Source organism: Crocodylus siamensis, chromosome 9 (assembly GCF_052110815.1).
Source record: "Crocodylus siamensis isolate JL-2025a chromosome 9, ASM5211081v1, whole genome shotgun sequence".
NCBI lineage: Eukaryota > Metazoa > Chordata > Crocodylia > Crocodylidae > Crocodylus > Crocodylus siamensis.
The window spans coordinates 17729258-17745133 of record NC_143403.1 but is presented as its reverse complement, the minus strand read 5'-3'; the positions used below and the strand labels follow the sequence as shown (position 1 = coordinate 17745133).

The following is a 15876-nucleotide window of genomic DNA, read 5'->3' as shown; positions in this document are numbered from 1 at the left end:
TTAGCTTTGTCATCTGGCGTGATGACTAAGTTGCCCATCGTGTCCTGCAGGGGCCCCACATTACCCGGGACCCTCTTTTTACCCCCTATGTATTTGAAGAAGGACTTCTTATTGTCCTTAATCCGGGAAGCTAGTCCTATCTCCATCTCTGCCTTGGCCTTCCTGACTGCCCCCCTACATCCTCGGGCGACTGTAACATAGTCCTTCTTGGTGATGACCCCATCTCTCCATTGGGTATATGCCTCCCTTTTAGCAAGGAGACATTCCCGGATGCTCTTAGTGAGCCATGGGGGTTTATGTGCCCTCCTGCTCCCTTTGACCCTTGTTGGGATTACCTCCCTTTGGGCATGGAGGATCGTCTCCTTAAGGAGCAACCACTCCCCTTCGACATCTGATTCCCTTCCCCTCTGGGTCCTCAGCGCTTCCCCAACGATCCTCCTTAGCTTGTTGAAGTCAGTCCTCCTAAAGTCTAGGGCTGTTGCCTTGCTGCAGCCCTTTGCCACCTTACGCTGGATGGTGAATTCCAGCAAGCGATGATCACTGTCTCCCAGGTGGCCCATCACCTGCAGCCCCCTCACCAGGTCATCACCCGTGGCCAGCACCAGGTCCAACAAGGCGTCTCCCCTGGTGGGACTGTGCACCTCCTGGGTTAGATGGAGGTCCTGCAGTCTGGCTAAGAACCGACGTGAGCGATCAGACTTGGCTGACTGCTCCTCCCAGCAGATGTCTGGGAAGTTCAGGTCCCCCATGATGACCACATCCTTAGCCCTCACTGCCTCTGTGAGCTGACCTAAGAATTCCTGGTCGAGCTCTTCTCCCTGGTTGGGAGGTCTATAGTAGACTCCCACCGTTAAGTCTCTCTCCCCTGGACTGCCTTTTACTCTAACCCAGAGCACCTCAGAGTGCCCCCCCTCTACCCCCTTGCTAATTAACAAGGAAGTATATTCCTCCTTGATGTAGAGTGCTACTCCTCCACCTTTCCTTCCTATCCTGTCCCTCCTGTATAGCCTTTAGCCCTTACACTCAACGCCCAGTCATGCGATGAGTCCCACCACGTTTCTGTGATCCCTACTATGTCAGGGCTGGTGACAGCTAGGAGGAGGGCGAGTTCCTCCTGCTTCTTCCCCATACTTCGAGCATTCGTGTAGAGGCAATTGAGGCCTCCAACGGTTGTGCCCACTGACCCCCTAGTCTCAGCAATGCCCCGTCCCCCATCACTTACCTGTTTCTCCCTTTTGACCATTGGTCTGGGCTCGCTGGCTGTTGCTGGGCCTGGTAGTTCATCATCTCCTCCGCCCTCATCTTCCCCCTCCCCCGACGAGCCTAGTTTAAAGTCCGCTGAAGGAGGTTCACCAACCTGGAAGAGAACACACGCTTACCTTTAGGGGAAAGGTGGAGCCCATCCCATCCCAGCATGTCTCTCATCACGATGTGCCGGTCATGGCTGAGGAAGCCAAAGCCCGCCTCGAAGCACCATTCCTGTAGCCTCCAGTTGGTCTCCGCTATGCACATCTCGTGACGTCTGCCTCGACCGCTCACTGGCAGGATGGAAGAGAAGACCGCCTGTGCGCCCATCTCCCTCAGCACGCCTCCCAGAGCATGGTAGTCCTCCATCAGGCAATCAGGGGCTCTCCTGGCCGCATCGTTAGTACCCACATGGACAAGGACCATGGGGTAATAATCGGTGGGCTGGATGATGGACTGGAGCATCCCCTTCACATCCTGAATCTTCGCTCCGGGCAGGCAGTAGACCTCACGTGCTGAGGGATCCTGGCGACAGATGGGGCCCTCCGTACCTCTCAGGATGGAGTCACCAATCACGATGACGCGACGCTTCCTCCTCTTAGGCCTCTTGACTCCCGCCGCCCGCACAGGACATTGTGTGCGCAAAGTCTCCTCCCTGGAATCTTCCACTGCTCCCTCCTCCTCCAGGGCTGCCAGGGCCTCATATCTGTTCTCCAGATGGACAGGAGGAACTGGTGCCGCAACATGGTTAATAGCCCTGGCGCGGGAGACCGTCTGCCACTCAGCAGTGGAGGGCTCATCCCGGGCTGCCCTCTCCTCTGTCGTACCACCCTGCAGAGAAAGAAAATACCTATCAATTTCCTCCTCTGCCTCACGGATTCCCCTCAGCCTGCTAACCTCCTCCAGGAGCTCCTGCACCCGCTCCTCCAGGGTCCTAAGGCGGATACCTACAGGACAGGTGCAGGAGTCCCCAGTCTCTGCCCCCCCAGACCTTGCCGGGCAGTTCCCGCAGGCCAGGGGGTTGGAGGACGGCAGCCCCCCCGAGGGCTCTGTCTGGGTGGAGGCCTCGGACAAGCCCCGGGAAGGCCGCGCCCCCCGGGCAGGGGCCCTGGCAGAACTCCGTGTCGACACCATCACAGGAGTTGCTGCCCTTACTAGCAGAGCAGGGGTCAGCCTCTGGGCCCCGCCTGCTCGCCTGCCGGCGCGAACGCCACCGCAAACGCCGGCGCGCTCTTACAGACCGCACCTGTTTGCGTGCTCGGGAGCGCGGCTCGGGAGCGCGGCTCCCTACCGGCTCGGCTAAGAGGGACCCGGGGGGCTTCCCCTCCGGATCCGGCTCAGCCGCGCCGGCCCCTCAGTCCCTCAGCCCCACTTACCTTAGGGGGATCAGCTGCTGCTGCCCCCTCAGCTGCTCCGCTCGCCGCCGCCGCTGCTACTGCTGCACTCTCCTCCGCTCCGGGTCCAGAAAGGAGGCACACGTGTGGGAAGGACACACGTGCGCCTGTGTCCCTCTTCTCCCCACTGCTCCTGACCTCCAAGTGACCTCTTCACAAGCTGGGTGCTCAAAGGGGCACCTGGTACAAGCTACTATAACCCTAGGAATGGAGGATGGAAGGGGTTACCCTCAGAAACTTCAGCCAGGATGGATTCAGAGAGAAGATCGCTCTCACTCCACACTGATCACTGAGGTGGCTGATGGCAGCGTGTGTGAGAGTGATAGTGCTGACACAGAGTGAAACCAAGGGTTCACAGTTTGCTGGTACAAAGCAACCAAGTTGATAGAGGGGGATACCCCAACAAATTGAATGAATGGAGCTGAAACCAGACAAGTATTTATGGAAATTAATTTTGTTTATCAAGATTAATTAAGTTTCTACAATTGACTTCAATGCTTGAGTCCTAATTGGTCTGGAGGGGTATGTCCAGGAGATTAATTTAAGTATGATCTATATGCAATTAATTAAGTTAAAGAACTAGCAGATGGAATGAATCAAGCTGTAATTTGAATTAATGCACTGACCACTGGGAGTATATTGCTAATAGAAGACACAACTGAGAGATTGCAGGTGTTTCCATTCAACGACAAAGAGATGACAACACCTTTCCATTCAGCTGGCATGTGGACAAAGGGAAAGGTGGCCCCATAGGCAAGATGCCCCCTTAACAGCAAGGAACTTCCCTCATACTACACAGGAACAAGACGTGGCAGACAAAATGGGGAAAGTAGTTCCTGAGCAGGAGAATGCGTTACTCTTCAAACTGTCGACCTTAAAGACCCAGTATTCCAGAGGGGCTTAGGCTCTTGAGCAGTCTGGAATAGGACCTACTCAAAGCACTGTGCACAGAGGTGTTGGATAAGAAACTGTTTCACTCATACATTTCATAGATCTCATAGGCATTAGGGCTGGAAGGGACCTTGGAAAATCATCAGGTCCAAGCCCCTGCCCCAGGGGCAGGAAGTCAGCTAGGGTCAAAGGATCCCAGCAAGATAAGCATCCAAATGTTTCTTAAAAGTGTCCAGAGTAGGTGCTTGCACCACCTTCTGGGGGAGTCTGTTCCAGGCCTTGGGGGCTCAGACAGTAAAGAAGTTTTTCCTTATGTCCAGCCTGAAATGGTATTGCAGGAGTTTGTGACCGTTGGACCTTGTCATCCCTTGGGGTGCTGTAGTGAACAGACATTCTCCCAGATCCTGATGAACACCCCTTATGTACTTATAGGCTGCCACCAAGTCACCCCTGAGTCTGCTCTTCTCCAGGCTGAAGAGTCCCATAGCTCATAGCCTCTCTTCATAAGGCTTGACCTCTTGCCCTCTGATCACGCGCATGGCTCTCTTCTGCACTCTTCCAAGCTTCTCCACGTCCTTCCTAAATTGTGGAGCCCAGAATTGGATGCAGTACTCTAGCTGCAGCCTCACCAAGGCCAAGTACAGCAGAAGGATGACATCCTGGGTCTTGCTTTAGATGCATTAGTAGACGCAAGCCAGAGTTTTGTTTGCTTTGCCAACTGCACTATCGCACTGGTGCCTTATGTTCCTTTTGTGATCAGTCATGACCCCCAAGTCTCTTTTGATCATGGTGCTAGCAAGTGTATCATTGCTGAGCCTGTAAGTGTGATGCTGGTTCTTTTCCCCAAATTTGGAGCACCTTGCATTTCTCCATATTGAATGCCATCAGGTTTTCATTTGCCCACCTTGCAAGCCTATCCAAGTTGGCCTGGATCACCAACCTATCCTCAAGTGTGGACGCTCTTCCCCAAATGTTGGTGTCGTCAGCAGATTTAGCCAGTCCGCTTCTGACACCAGTGTCTAGATCATTTATGAAGACATTAAAGAGTACTGATCCACAAACAGAGCTGTGGGGGGGACACATGCCACTGAGTGCCATGTTGATTTGGGTCTGACCTCGGAGCCAGTTCCCCAGCCATTGGACTGTAGAGTAGTCAAGGCCACTGTTGCCCAATTTTCTCCATAAGGACATCATGGGACATCATGTCAAAGGCTTTTTTAAAGTCCAAATATATGATATCAACCTCTTTCCCTTTGTTCAGGTAATGCGTCACCTGGTCATAGAAGGAAATGAGATAGGTCAGGCAAGACCTACCTGCAACAAACCTGTGCTGGCTATTCCGCAGAATGTTGCCTTCTGTTAGCCTGTCCAGAATGGTTTTTTTGATAATTTTTTCCCAAATCTTCCCAGGGATTGAAGTCAAACTGATTGGCTTGTAGTTTCCCGTGTCTTCTTTCCTCCCATTTCTTGAAGATGGGCATAACTTTGGGCCTCTTCCAATCTTCGGGTACTTCCCCCAAGTGCCATGAGTTCTCAAATATCCTCGCCAGTGGCTGCGCTATGATGTCTGCCATTCCTTTAGGACTGTTGGGTGCAATCTATCCTGACCAATTGATTTGTGGTGGTCCAGCCTCTCAAGATGCTCCCTCACAAGATCCACACCAATGGTGGGCATATATTCATCCTCACCCTGGTCATCCCACATCATGTTAGGCAGGGTGGTCCCTTTGGGCTAGTGAAAAACTGACGCAAAATAATCATTAAGCAGATTGGCTTTTTCCTGGGCGTTGGTAGTCAGCTGCCCCAGCTGATTTAGCAGGGGTCCAATGTTGCCCTTGTTTTTCTTTCAACTCCCCACATATCTGAAGAAGGACTTTTTATTGTCCTTGATTCATGTAGCCAGATGGAGTTCAGTTGCAGCCTTGGCTTCTCTAATTACTCCCTGCAGGTACGGACCAGTGCAGTATACTCCTTCTTAGTGGTGTTTCCTGTGCTCCATCCATTATACGCCTCTCTTTTTAGATGTAGGAGGTCCATGAGTTCCCTGTTGAGCCAAAGGGATTCTTGAGCTTTTTTACCACCTTTCCTATGTGTTGAGATGGACTCACCTTGTGCTTCTATGATTGCTTCCTTAAGGAGCAACCACTCATCATGAACTCCCTTCCCTGTGAAATCATGGCCTCTTAGGGCCTCAAGAACAAGCCACTTGAGCTTATGAAAGCTACCATCACAGCTACAATAACACTCCAAACCTACTAATATATTCTGCTCACCTAGCAAGAAAAGTCTAGTAATAAATTTGTACTTAATCAGTCCAGTGACCTTTTCTACACCAGCAAGAATTTGTTAGAAATATTATTAAAAATGCATTATGAATAGTGTTGTTAGAACAGCACAGCTGCCAGCTCTCCCTGGTGGGAGGGGGAGGTGGAGGAGAAGCTACTAAGGGCTCTTTGTATTAAGGTATCACTCTCTTTGTTTTGCAAATTTACTATCTCTTTGTTACACTAAATCACCCTCCCTTTCATGCTTTCTTCATTTTCTTGGGTAGATAAGAGTAATTGCAATTTTTAATGATCCTGTCCTTGAAGACAGGGAAGGTTTGAACTTTTGGTAACCTAAAGAGCTTTCTGAGCAGGCGTAATTAGCTAATGCATATAAGCCTATCCACCCCACATACTTAAGTAGTTAATTATAATGCACATGCGACGGATGACGTGACGTCATTTCATATATGTTTGTATGAACCGGAAATGAGTTGTAAGAGTTCCTGCTTCTGCACAGGTGCTCAGGAGAGAGGGGATAAAGCCCGCTGAGAAGTGTTCCCCGCGGGCAGAGTGTGGTCTTTTGTCTTCGCTCTGACCCTATTTGCAAATACACCTTTTGTATTGCTAATAGCATGTGTCTGAGAGTTCTTTGCCTCCCAAGAAACGAACCATAGCAATTTCTGCAACAAATTCATTCACTTAGTCAATATTGTATTAGTTATTTACAACTGTGGTGCAGAGTGCAACAAAAACTTTAATCTTTTACCAAGTGCACTGTTCAACTCCTAAATCCTCACTAATCATTCTATAGTGTGAATAAAATTAAGGACAAAACTCCTGCTGCTTGAACTGACTTCTGGGAGCGTAATCTAGATAAGTGCAATTTTAAAAAGTTTTTACTCAATAATCAGAAAGTGCAGTGTATTATATGGTTCTTCCACTTCTCTGTCCTTATATTTGAGCAAATAAAATACTTGAATCTTTTATAAAACATAAAGAATCCACTAATGGGGGCCCTTACAGCTTATTTACAAGCACCTATTTTATCCAATATTTATACAATTAAAACAGACTACAGCTTTTCCTCACTTTATGTGGTTTCAGTATGTGCAAATTCATTCTTATGCAATGACCCTTTTTATACCAACGATTAATTATATGCAAGGTAAATTCACTCTTATGCAATCGGTGTGGTGGAAGCCCACAGTCAGCTGCTTTGTGTGGTGCATTGTGGGAGTGACATGCACTAAAATACAGTCTCCTGTGTGGATCTGTGCTCCTCGCTCATTGTCTGCAACACGTGTTTCTGTAGTTGCCATCCCCATTATAGGAACATTCACCACCACCCTTTGCTTGTGTGTATTGTCTGCTGTTGGTGTAAAAGTGGTAGAAATGGGTCTGAGGGTCAGTACAGTTAAGGTCTTGGAATGTATCCCTATTTGTTACATTATAAAGTGGGTTCCCTTTATGCCAATTCAAGTTATGCACCACTTTCCAGGAACGCATGTACAGCATAAAACAAAGGAAACCTGTAGTCAGTCTCATTTTCTGTCTCTGTATACTAATACTATGCTTCAATGTTAAGGAGACAAACCTGCAAGGAAATACTAAAAACAAAACAATGTTTTTGGCTTTTTTCCTTAATTAACAAAAATACTCTATTTTATAAATTCTTCTTGGTCACATGGTGTTGTATTTAAATTACCTAATTGAGAAGCAAGGCTTATTAGGACAATGACAGGACTTAAATAATGGAAATACACTGTTTCCACTTCCAGGCCCTGCATGTGCAGACTTAACTTGGGTATCTCCACACAGCGGTACCTTACTTATTACAGTATAAACATAATCACTGCTTGAATAACACTCAGTAGTTTTGTACTTTAAACCAAGGAGTCAGCAGCTTACAGCACACAGGCCAGATCCAGCCTACAGAGGCCAATGTTAGATCCAGCCTATAGACATGAGGCTTTTGTGGTATTTGGTGGCAGGAATTTCAGCTGCAGGTGCTTTCCTATGCTACCATGGGGATAAATGCAAGCTGCAGGCAGGTCCTGTCACCTGCCTGGCCATACACCATTGACCCAAGGTGGTTTATTATAGAAAAGGTTGCAGCTGGAAAAGGTTGCCAAGTGCTGCTTAGACTTGTGACTTATACAGAGATCACTATTGGTAGATCATGTTAAAAATGTAGCTTATGCGATGACAATGACCTACAGTATTTTCCATTAGGATTTCTCAGGGGACGTATTATGAAATAATCACCACCTGTTCCAGAGGTATTAGATATTGAAATTTTGCCAGAGCAAGACAGCTGTCTATAAGTACTGTCCTGGCATATTTTATTGCAGATTCAGAAAGTATGCTGTTCATTATCTATACATGAGTTCTTTTTGCTTAAAAGTGTTTTACACTTGAATATTATAGCATAATGGATTCTGAATCTTTTTGATCAGCAGCAGAGTCTAGATCCTGTGCATGTTAAGTCTAGGAACATCTCACTAGTTTATTAATATTTCACCATCTAAAATGGATCTTAAGAGGAAGCATATTTCATAATAAGATGTGCGGTGAAGAGAAGAAAAAGATCATTTAAATAAGGGTACAAAAGGCAGAGAAATCTGATATTAATTCTCTGATTTTGGAATCAAAATAATAGAAATCAGACACATGAACGGATTTTAAATTTCCACTGCCTGGGCCCTACACTACCAATCACTAGTAAAACACGTAACTTGAGGCAATATAAAAACAAAAGGCCACCAAGGTTACCAGGTTCTGGTTTTGTGTGTATGGGTTTGGGGTGGGGGGGATTTTTCTCTGTTGACTGATGTGACAGAAGTTGGTGTTTAGTCCCAGTGGTAGCATAATCAGCCGCTTGGCTGACCTTCTACAATCTGCAGTCTGCTATCCTAGCACCAATGAGCTTGTGTCTCAGCTGCAACTTGCAGCATCTCACCTATGAATCTTTGTGCAACTCCTGTGCAAACTGGCAAGTTCTGGGATTTGGGACACTTTAAGTGCCACAGCATGCAAAAATTAACTAAAGAAGTTCTACATGTGAACACGAAACAGAAATGACAAACACTTCAATTAAAAGGAGAATAAACTGGGTAGCTATCGTTAGCAGGCATAGAAAGCTGGACATTTGACAGAGAGAGGCTGAAAAAATGGGGACAGATGGGGGAATTCACAAATAGGCACCCATCCTATGTAATGAGTGACTGGCACCCTTCCAAACTGTCTCATCCTTTGTGACCAATTATCCTCCACCTAATATGAACCCCTCCTAGGAAACTGTGGCTTTTCACAGAAATTCAGATCACCTTCCTTTTTTTAAAGTTTAGTCATATTAAATTTGTTGGGTCATGATGGCAATTACATTACTATAATTGAAAAGCACTAGAAAAAACAAATATAAGTTTATTTTCAGGCTGTTTGTCTGGTGCATTTGACAGCATTTTGTGTACAGACCATTCTTGCCAATTTTTGCTGCTGTTTGTGTGGATCTTTCACAATACAACATGAGAGAGAAAAAAAGTCTTTAAAAAAAAGGAGCTATTAAGACCATTAAAAGTATCAGGAGGGTTCTGTGGAAGGAGTAGAATCTGAATATACTTTTATCTATTTAAAATTAACCACATTTAAATCAATTATGTCCTTTTAATAGTAAAAAACAAATCAAATGTCTCCACAGAAAGCTTCTAACACCCACAAATAAATTACTAGATTTTGCTGTAAAGAATGAGAGCTTAATTCCCTCATAAATATATAATACATAGTATCTTATATAACTGTGAATATTCTCACAAATAATGTGAGAGTCTAGTCCTTTTGAATAATATAAATAATAATATAAAGGCATTTTAAATGTGTTCTGGGATGTGGCACCAAGTGCTTTAATTAGCAAGCCGCACTAATTAAAAGCACCATGTATCACATGTATGAGCATCCCTGTATTTCCCCACACTGAAAAAATGGTGGCAGGATGCTTTCAACTAAAGATCACCAAATGTGTTTTATTTCAAAGTGCCCCGCAGCCATTTGTTCAGTATGGAGATGCATGGGGATGCTGATACATGTGACGCGGAAGGTTGCTGGGGTGCGGCAATTTCCAGGTCCTAGCAGACTTCATTAATCGAGTCTGTTCGGATGTGCTGGATTTCCAGCATGCTGGACCAGGCTCCCTGCACGTGTATAGGAACCCTAAAAGTCTAGTTCTAAACTTTGGGCTTCAATGTATTCAATGGCAATAGGTTTCACTGGTTAAATTGTGTATTGGGTGAAGTCTATGTTTTAACAGATTTATTTTTATTTCCTTTCTGTTTTATTCACTCCCCTGTTCTTGTTCTATAAGAAGGGATAAATAAGATCACTTGATTTACCATCTCTCTAACATTAATTATTTACATACTAAACTATATACTATGTTATTGCTTTCTTTATATTAAAAAAAAAATTTTTTTCAGCTGCTCATTTTCCTCCATTTTCATACTGTAATATTTTATCTTGTTTTTGCACTACTGTTTCTCCTGAGGGTTGCAGGAAGGTTCACCAAAATGAATATTATGAAAGTTTTAAAAATTATTTACTATTCCATCCTGCTTGGCTGTTTTTTGGTAAACAGCATAAATGTTTTCATTGCGTTGTATTAGTATTTCTACTGGTTGAATCAGGGTGGAATGATTTATATCAAGGTCATTTAAATAATTTATCTTAATTATTATTTCAATCAGCAAGCAAGAAAACTATTTAAATAATTGTTTTGAATCTTGCCTTGCATTTGTATTTTTTAGTTATTTGCCTACAGTATAAATTATTCTTATTGGTCGCAACTAAAGATAACATTTATATTGGTACTTTTTCCAGGAAGGTATGCTAAATATCTAAAGTAATTATTCAGCTTAATATTTTTTCAGATCCTTATTTTTTCTTTCATGATGTTAGAAAACGATAGATGACATTTCTTATTTAGCAGATTTTTTTTTTTTTACTCTGTAAGTCTGCCTTTGGATAAAATCTGGAATCAATTCAAAATACAGAAAATGTACATTTTAGTAGATTTTTATTAGTTAAATAAAACTACATCAAACATCCTGGATACATAAGGAAAAAAATGTAGTGTTGTACTTAAAGATAAGTGTTTTATTTAGCATCAGAATTATTATTAGGAATTAGAACATTACATGAGTTGTTTCCAGTCACCACATCCTTCATGACCTGGGTTCCAGGTTTTATATTAGCTGCAGAAAAACACAGATTTTCTCCTTTAAGAGAGAAAAAACATGGGAAACAGTGGGTTTCCCATTGCAGGCTAACAGAGTTCCAGCTGCAAGAGGCTGCTTGGGGCTGGGGGGAGCGGGTGGGGATATCTTGCCATGGTGATGTGGCTGTTGCAGGAGTCCCAGCAGTGGTGGTGGCAGCACCAAGTCTTGCCACCCTGCATCACCCACCCAGAGGTGGGTGCCAGGTCCTGCCTGCTGGGCTGTGGAGGCCCCCAGGGGAAGGACAGCAGGGTAGGGAGCCCCACAGTGGGTAGTCCACATCCTCCCCTGCTCCACAGGCTCTGCTCTGCTCCAGCCATGCCACCCGTCAGGGGAGGGTCTGGGCTCTAAGCTCCATTCTGGCTGCAGGAGCTGCCACCTCCCATGCACTGCAGCTGGCATTCACGTTTTCCCATACAACTACTCCCATAATTTCCAGGCTGTATTTCTGTTTCTTGGCCTGTTACTACAGCTGGGATCCAGCCTTAGAACATTTTTCTGGCATACTACCAACATTAAATAGTTAAAAACACAACTTGGTTAATCTACTCTCACACAAGCCTTCCTTCCCTCTCCCCCTTAGTGTGACTGGGATGGAGTTCTCTGTAGGTGCTTAATACAAATGGAATATTTGGACATCAGTAGCCTGGGCACCCAGGGGCCCTGTTTCCTCAGTGGCTTTCTGAATTCTCCTATATAATCTAGCTCCAAGAGTTTGAATTTTATAATTTCATATGTCTTGCCAGCTTAACATTATTTTCTTGCCTTTCTGCATTTGTCTCATAATATGTTTAAGTAGCCTCTGTACTGATCTAAAGATTGTAATTTTTTTAACTTCTTATTTAGGCTCTTTTTACTATGTTGTTGTGATTTGCCTTGGTTTCTCTTTTAGTGCTGCAGAATTAAAGGGCAGAACATTTGGGGGAAGCACCAGAGTGTACTTCTGCTGCTTCATGGATCCGGAGCCACCCCAACCTCCTGGCTCACTGGCAAGAAGCCACTTCTCTTTAAATCTCTTGTTAAAATCTATCCTTTTTTTTAGCTCAGACCTGATTCCTCTATCAAACTGTTTTGTGTTTATGTATTAAAGATATTTTATGCAAATACACCATGTTGTACAGGCCTGCTACCACTTTGTATTGTGATCCTGTAATAATAAACTCACAAGCAATACTTTGGCACTTGGATGGGGACTTAACTCGTCTCTTTAAAACATTACTCCAGCATCGTTCATCCTGCTCCTCAGACAAGATGTAAAACCTAAGTTCTGATCACTTTTGCTCAATAAAGTTCCTGTCACTTTTTGCAGGAAGAGTGAGTCATGTATTAATGCTGGCCTTGTTCCAAACTGGGTAATAACATCACATCTCTCCAAATCAGGGGTGTCCAACCTTTTTGAATGTGGGGCCGGATCACAAACTTTTTATCACCCAGCGAGCTGGTGAGCCATATTCAAACACCTCACAGGAAGTGGTATCACATCAGGAAGTGATGTCATGTGACCTTTGACACCAATGAAGTTGCAGGAGTTGACATGGTGTTGGTTGACATGGCATGCATGCCCAGGTTGACATGGTGCTGCAGGAGCTGCTTGGCTACAACCGGGTTGAGCTGGTGCTGGAGAAACCGCGGGGCCAGGCCAGGGTCGACCTGGGGCCCACTCGGCCTTCTGGTGCCATGCCCGGGTTGACATGGTGCTGCAGGAGCCACCTGGGCAGAACTGGATCAGCACTGGCCAGGAAAAGCAGCATGCGGCTGAAGCCGGCTTCCCGTATGCTGCTGGGGACAGGAGGAGGCCGGCAGGTCTGCACTGGCCAGCAGAAGCGGCGGCGGAGCCGTGTGCCGCTCAGGACTGACTCGTGCAGGCTCGTCATGTCCCGAGTGGTGCACGGCTCCACAGCCGCTTCTGCTGGCCTGCTCCCGCTCCCAGCAGCACATGAGAAGCGCCCTCCTTGGGGCCTTGCGCTCGGGCAGCTGGACCTGGAGAGCCACAGTGCCTGGGGGGAGACTAGCTGGGGGAGCAGGAACTGCCTTGGTGTGGGGCAGAGCGGGGCTGGCTTGAAACAGGCGGGTGAGGAGGCAGGCACGGGCCTCCCGCATGGGGCCACTCCGGCAGCGCAGGGCACGGGCCCATGCCGGGGCACGGAGGCGGGGGCAGGAGCACGGGCGCTCCCGGACGCACATTCTCCCCGCCAGCGACCGGCAACCTCCCCGCCAGTGACCGGTTGCAGACCCCCATCCTCAGCCATGCTGGCTACATTAGCAGGACCTGAACTGCCACGGAGGCAGCTGGACGTAGAGTTCCTCTAGGCCGGGCTCCTCCTACCTCCCGCCCAGCCCGGCTCCGGCAACCGTGCGCCCTGCAGCCCCGGCCTGGCCCCGAGGCGCCCGCAGCTCTGCGTGGGAACATACCCGGTGCCTCCGTCCACCACGCATGTGGGCAGGGTGCGGGCCATCCTGCAGCTCCCCCAGCCGTGTACAGGGGGCAAGGGGCAGAGCCAGAGAAGTAGCAGGCGCTGTCCTCAACCCATCCAATCAGGTGCGGCTGGGGCAGCCCCATGCCGCGTAGCCCTTGGGGCAGCCGTGGCGGTACCCGGCTCACGTGATGAACTCAGCCCTGTGGGGGTAAGCAGCTCCCCTCCCCCCGCTGGGGCTCGCGGGCCAGCCCTGCCCACCTTGCCTCACCGCAGCCCCCGCTGTGGAGCAGGTGCCAGGACTCCTCGCCTGTCCCGAGCGGGGGACCTCAGCCCAGAGAAAATGGCTTGGTGGGCTGCATGGTGGCCCGCAGGCCATATGTTGGACAAGCCTGCTCTAAATCCTTCCTGCAATTTGGATAAGCATTTCCCACTTCCCAGTGTACACTCGTTTCATGTCACTGCCCAGTGTTAACAGATGTCATGCTCCATGAAGCAGAGCGTTAAAAATACTTGATTTCCAGCTACCAAAAAAGCTCTGTATTTCACACAAGTAACCAGATAATTTGCAAGGAAAGAACAGGGCCTTTTAGGGGCCATCTTCATACCATACTCATCACTGGTCTGGCTTTTCTCATTGGTATCACAAGACTCTAAAAGCTCAGCAATAAAGCAGGCAAGGTTATTTGGGTAGATATGATATCTTTTATTAGATTAAAACTGGTATTTGGTAAAAAGTTTGTAGCAAGCTTTCACATGATTGCCCTTCTTTAGGCATTGGAAGTCTCTGCTGGTCTGAGACTCCAAGGAATGAAAGCAGCTAAAGGTGTAACAGGAACAGTGAGAATGTAAATAGGTGGAAATTAGGGAAACAAAAAGGTAGTGCGGGGAAGGTGGGGCGGAGAACCTAAAAGTGAGTATGGTATCTAGGTTGTAGCTGTATTGGTCTAAAGGAAAAGGCAATCAGGACTCGCAGTAGAGATGATATATTTGATTAGACCAACAAGATTTTTGCAAAAAACCTGATTTAATTGCAAGCTTTTGAGCACAAACACCCTTCATCAGGCATTGGAGAAAAGATTGTAAAAGTTCTCCTGGGTAGAAATGAAAGTTCATATTTCATAGGATTTCACTGAGGAGTCAATAGATGGAAAACTCCTCTGGGCAGTCAGTTTGTAGTTGGTATGGAGCCTCTCACCTCCTGTGAGGATCTGTGGTGATGGAAATGATCTTGAAACAAAGGCAGGAGCAGGATCTCAGATTGCAGGTGGTCACAGTTGGTAAAGGTGAGCATGGCATGCAAGGCCATTCTGCTTGGCACGCCACAGCCAGCCCTGGCTCTGGGTAGCTGCTGCCAGCGACAGAGCCTGGGCTGCTCCCAGCAGGGCTTGCAGCATCCCAGCCACCTGCTGGGAACAGCCAGGCTCCTGGCTGGCAGCAGCTACCCAGAGCCAAGGCCGGCTGCAGCTGGGAGGCTATAAACAGCTGCACTGGGCTCCAGAGCTGTACCAGCATGTGCACCCATGCGCCTGGGAGCACGCAGTGGGGGAGGTGCCCAAGGCAGCACAACCTCAATCTCTCCCCCACTCCGGTACAGAGCTGGTGACTGGGCTCCCGAGCCCAGCGCAGCTGTTTGTAGCCAGCCTGGGCTCTGGGCAGCTGCAGCAAGTAGGCTGCAAACAGCTGTGGCATCAGCTCCATGCTGGCAGCGACTGCGTGTGCACCTCGGAGCAAACAGTGCAGCCTGCCCTGAGGTGTGCACACAGTTGCAGCGTGCCCAGAGCTGATGCCAGAGCTGTGAAGCCCAGTGCAGCTGTTTGCAGCCTCCCAGCTGCAGCTGGCCCCAGCTCTGGGTACCTGCTGCCAGCCAGGTGCCCAGGCTGCTCCCAGCAGGCAGCTGGGATGCTGCAAGCCCTGCTGGGAGCAGCCCAGGCTCCAGCAACTATCCAGAGCCAGGGTAGCTACTGACAGCAACTGAGCCAGGCTGGTGGCATGGAATTTGGATAGGGGGCAAGGGGCAGCAGGGCTGGGGGCCAGGGGCTTTGGGTGGGGGGCAAGGGGCACAAGCAGGGCATCCTGCTGTGTACCCCCTGCTCTCATTTTGTTTTTGTGGCATGCCAACACCCAGCACCTTCCAAGGTGAGCACTGCAGTGTTTTTCAGCACTCTGGTCGAAAAGCGTTGCCTACCCCTGCTCTGGTTCAAGGCCGAAAAGAGGCTGACTATGAAAAAGTAAATAGCTGGAAACGAGGAAGACAAGTGGCAGAAAAAGAGGCAGAAAGAAAAGTGTAGGATGTCAGGTCTCAAGGTCCTTCGGGTAAATCTCTTTTATTAGACCAACCCACAGGTCAGGCGTGACGCCTGCCAGGCAGGCGGCCGCCTTCCTGCACGAGCCGGTGCCC

The 15876-nt window shown here is 47.8% G+C and overlaps 1 protein-coding gene across 1 annotated transcript; it reads right to left on the bottom strand.

Moving 5' to 3' along the window:
• Positions 1 to 1066: 1066 nt before the first annotated feature.
• On the bottom strand, positions 1067 to 13497 carry LOC149857174 (uncharacterized). Its single transcript, XM_090063270.1, has 3 exons — positions 13388 to 13497; positions 2622 to 2772; positions 1067 to 2076 (listed from the first exon to the last, which is right to left on the bottom strand). Exons 1-3 carry the CDS (start codon positions 13495 to 13497, stop codon positions 1324 to 1326), a joined length of 1014 nt encoding a protein of 337 aa, XP_089919396.1. The 3' UTR covers positions 1067 to 1323.
• Between the last annotated feature and the right edge of the window lie 2379 nt (positions 13498 to 15876).

Coding starts and splice junctions, on each gene's coding strand:
- LOC149857174 (XM_090063270.1), bottom strand. CDS start 13,497: ATGCGTGGTGGACGGAGGCACCGGGTATGTTCCCACGCAGAGCTGCGG. Junction 2,773..13,387: donor GGAGCCGGGCTGGGCGGGAG/GTAGGAGGAGCC, acceptor CTTGGAGGTCAG/GAGCAGTGGGGAGAAGAGGG. Junction 2,077..2,621: donor CAGCAGCTGATCCCCCTAAG/GTAAGTGGGGCT, acceptor CTTTCTCTGCAG/GGTGGTACGACAGAGGAGAG.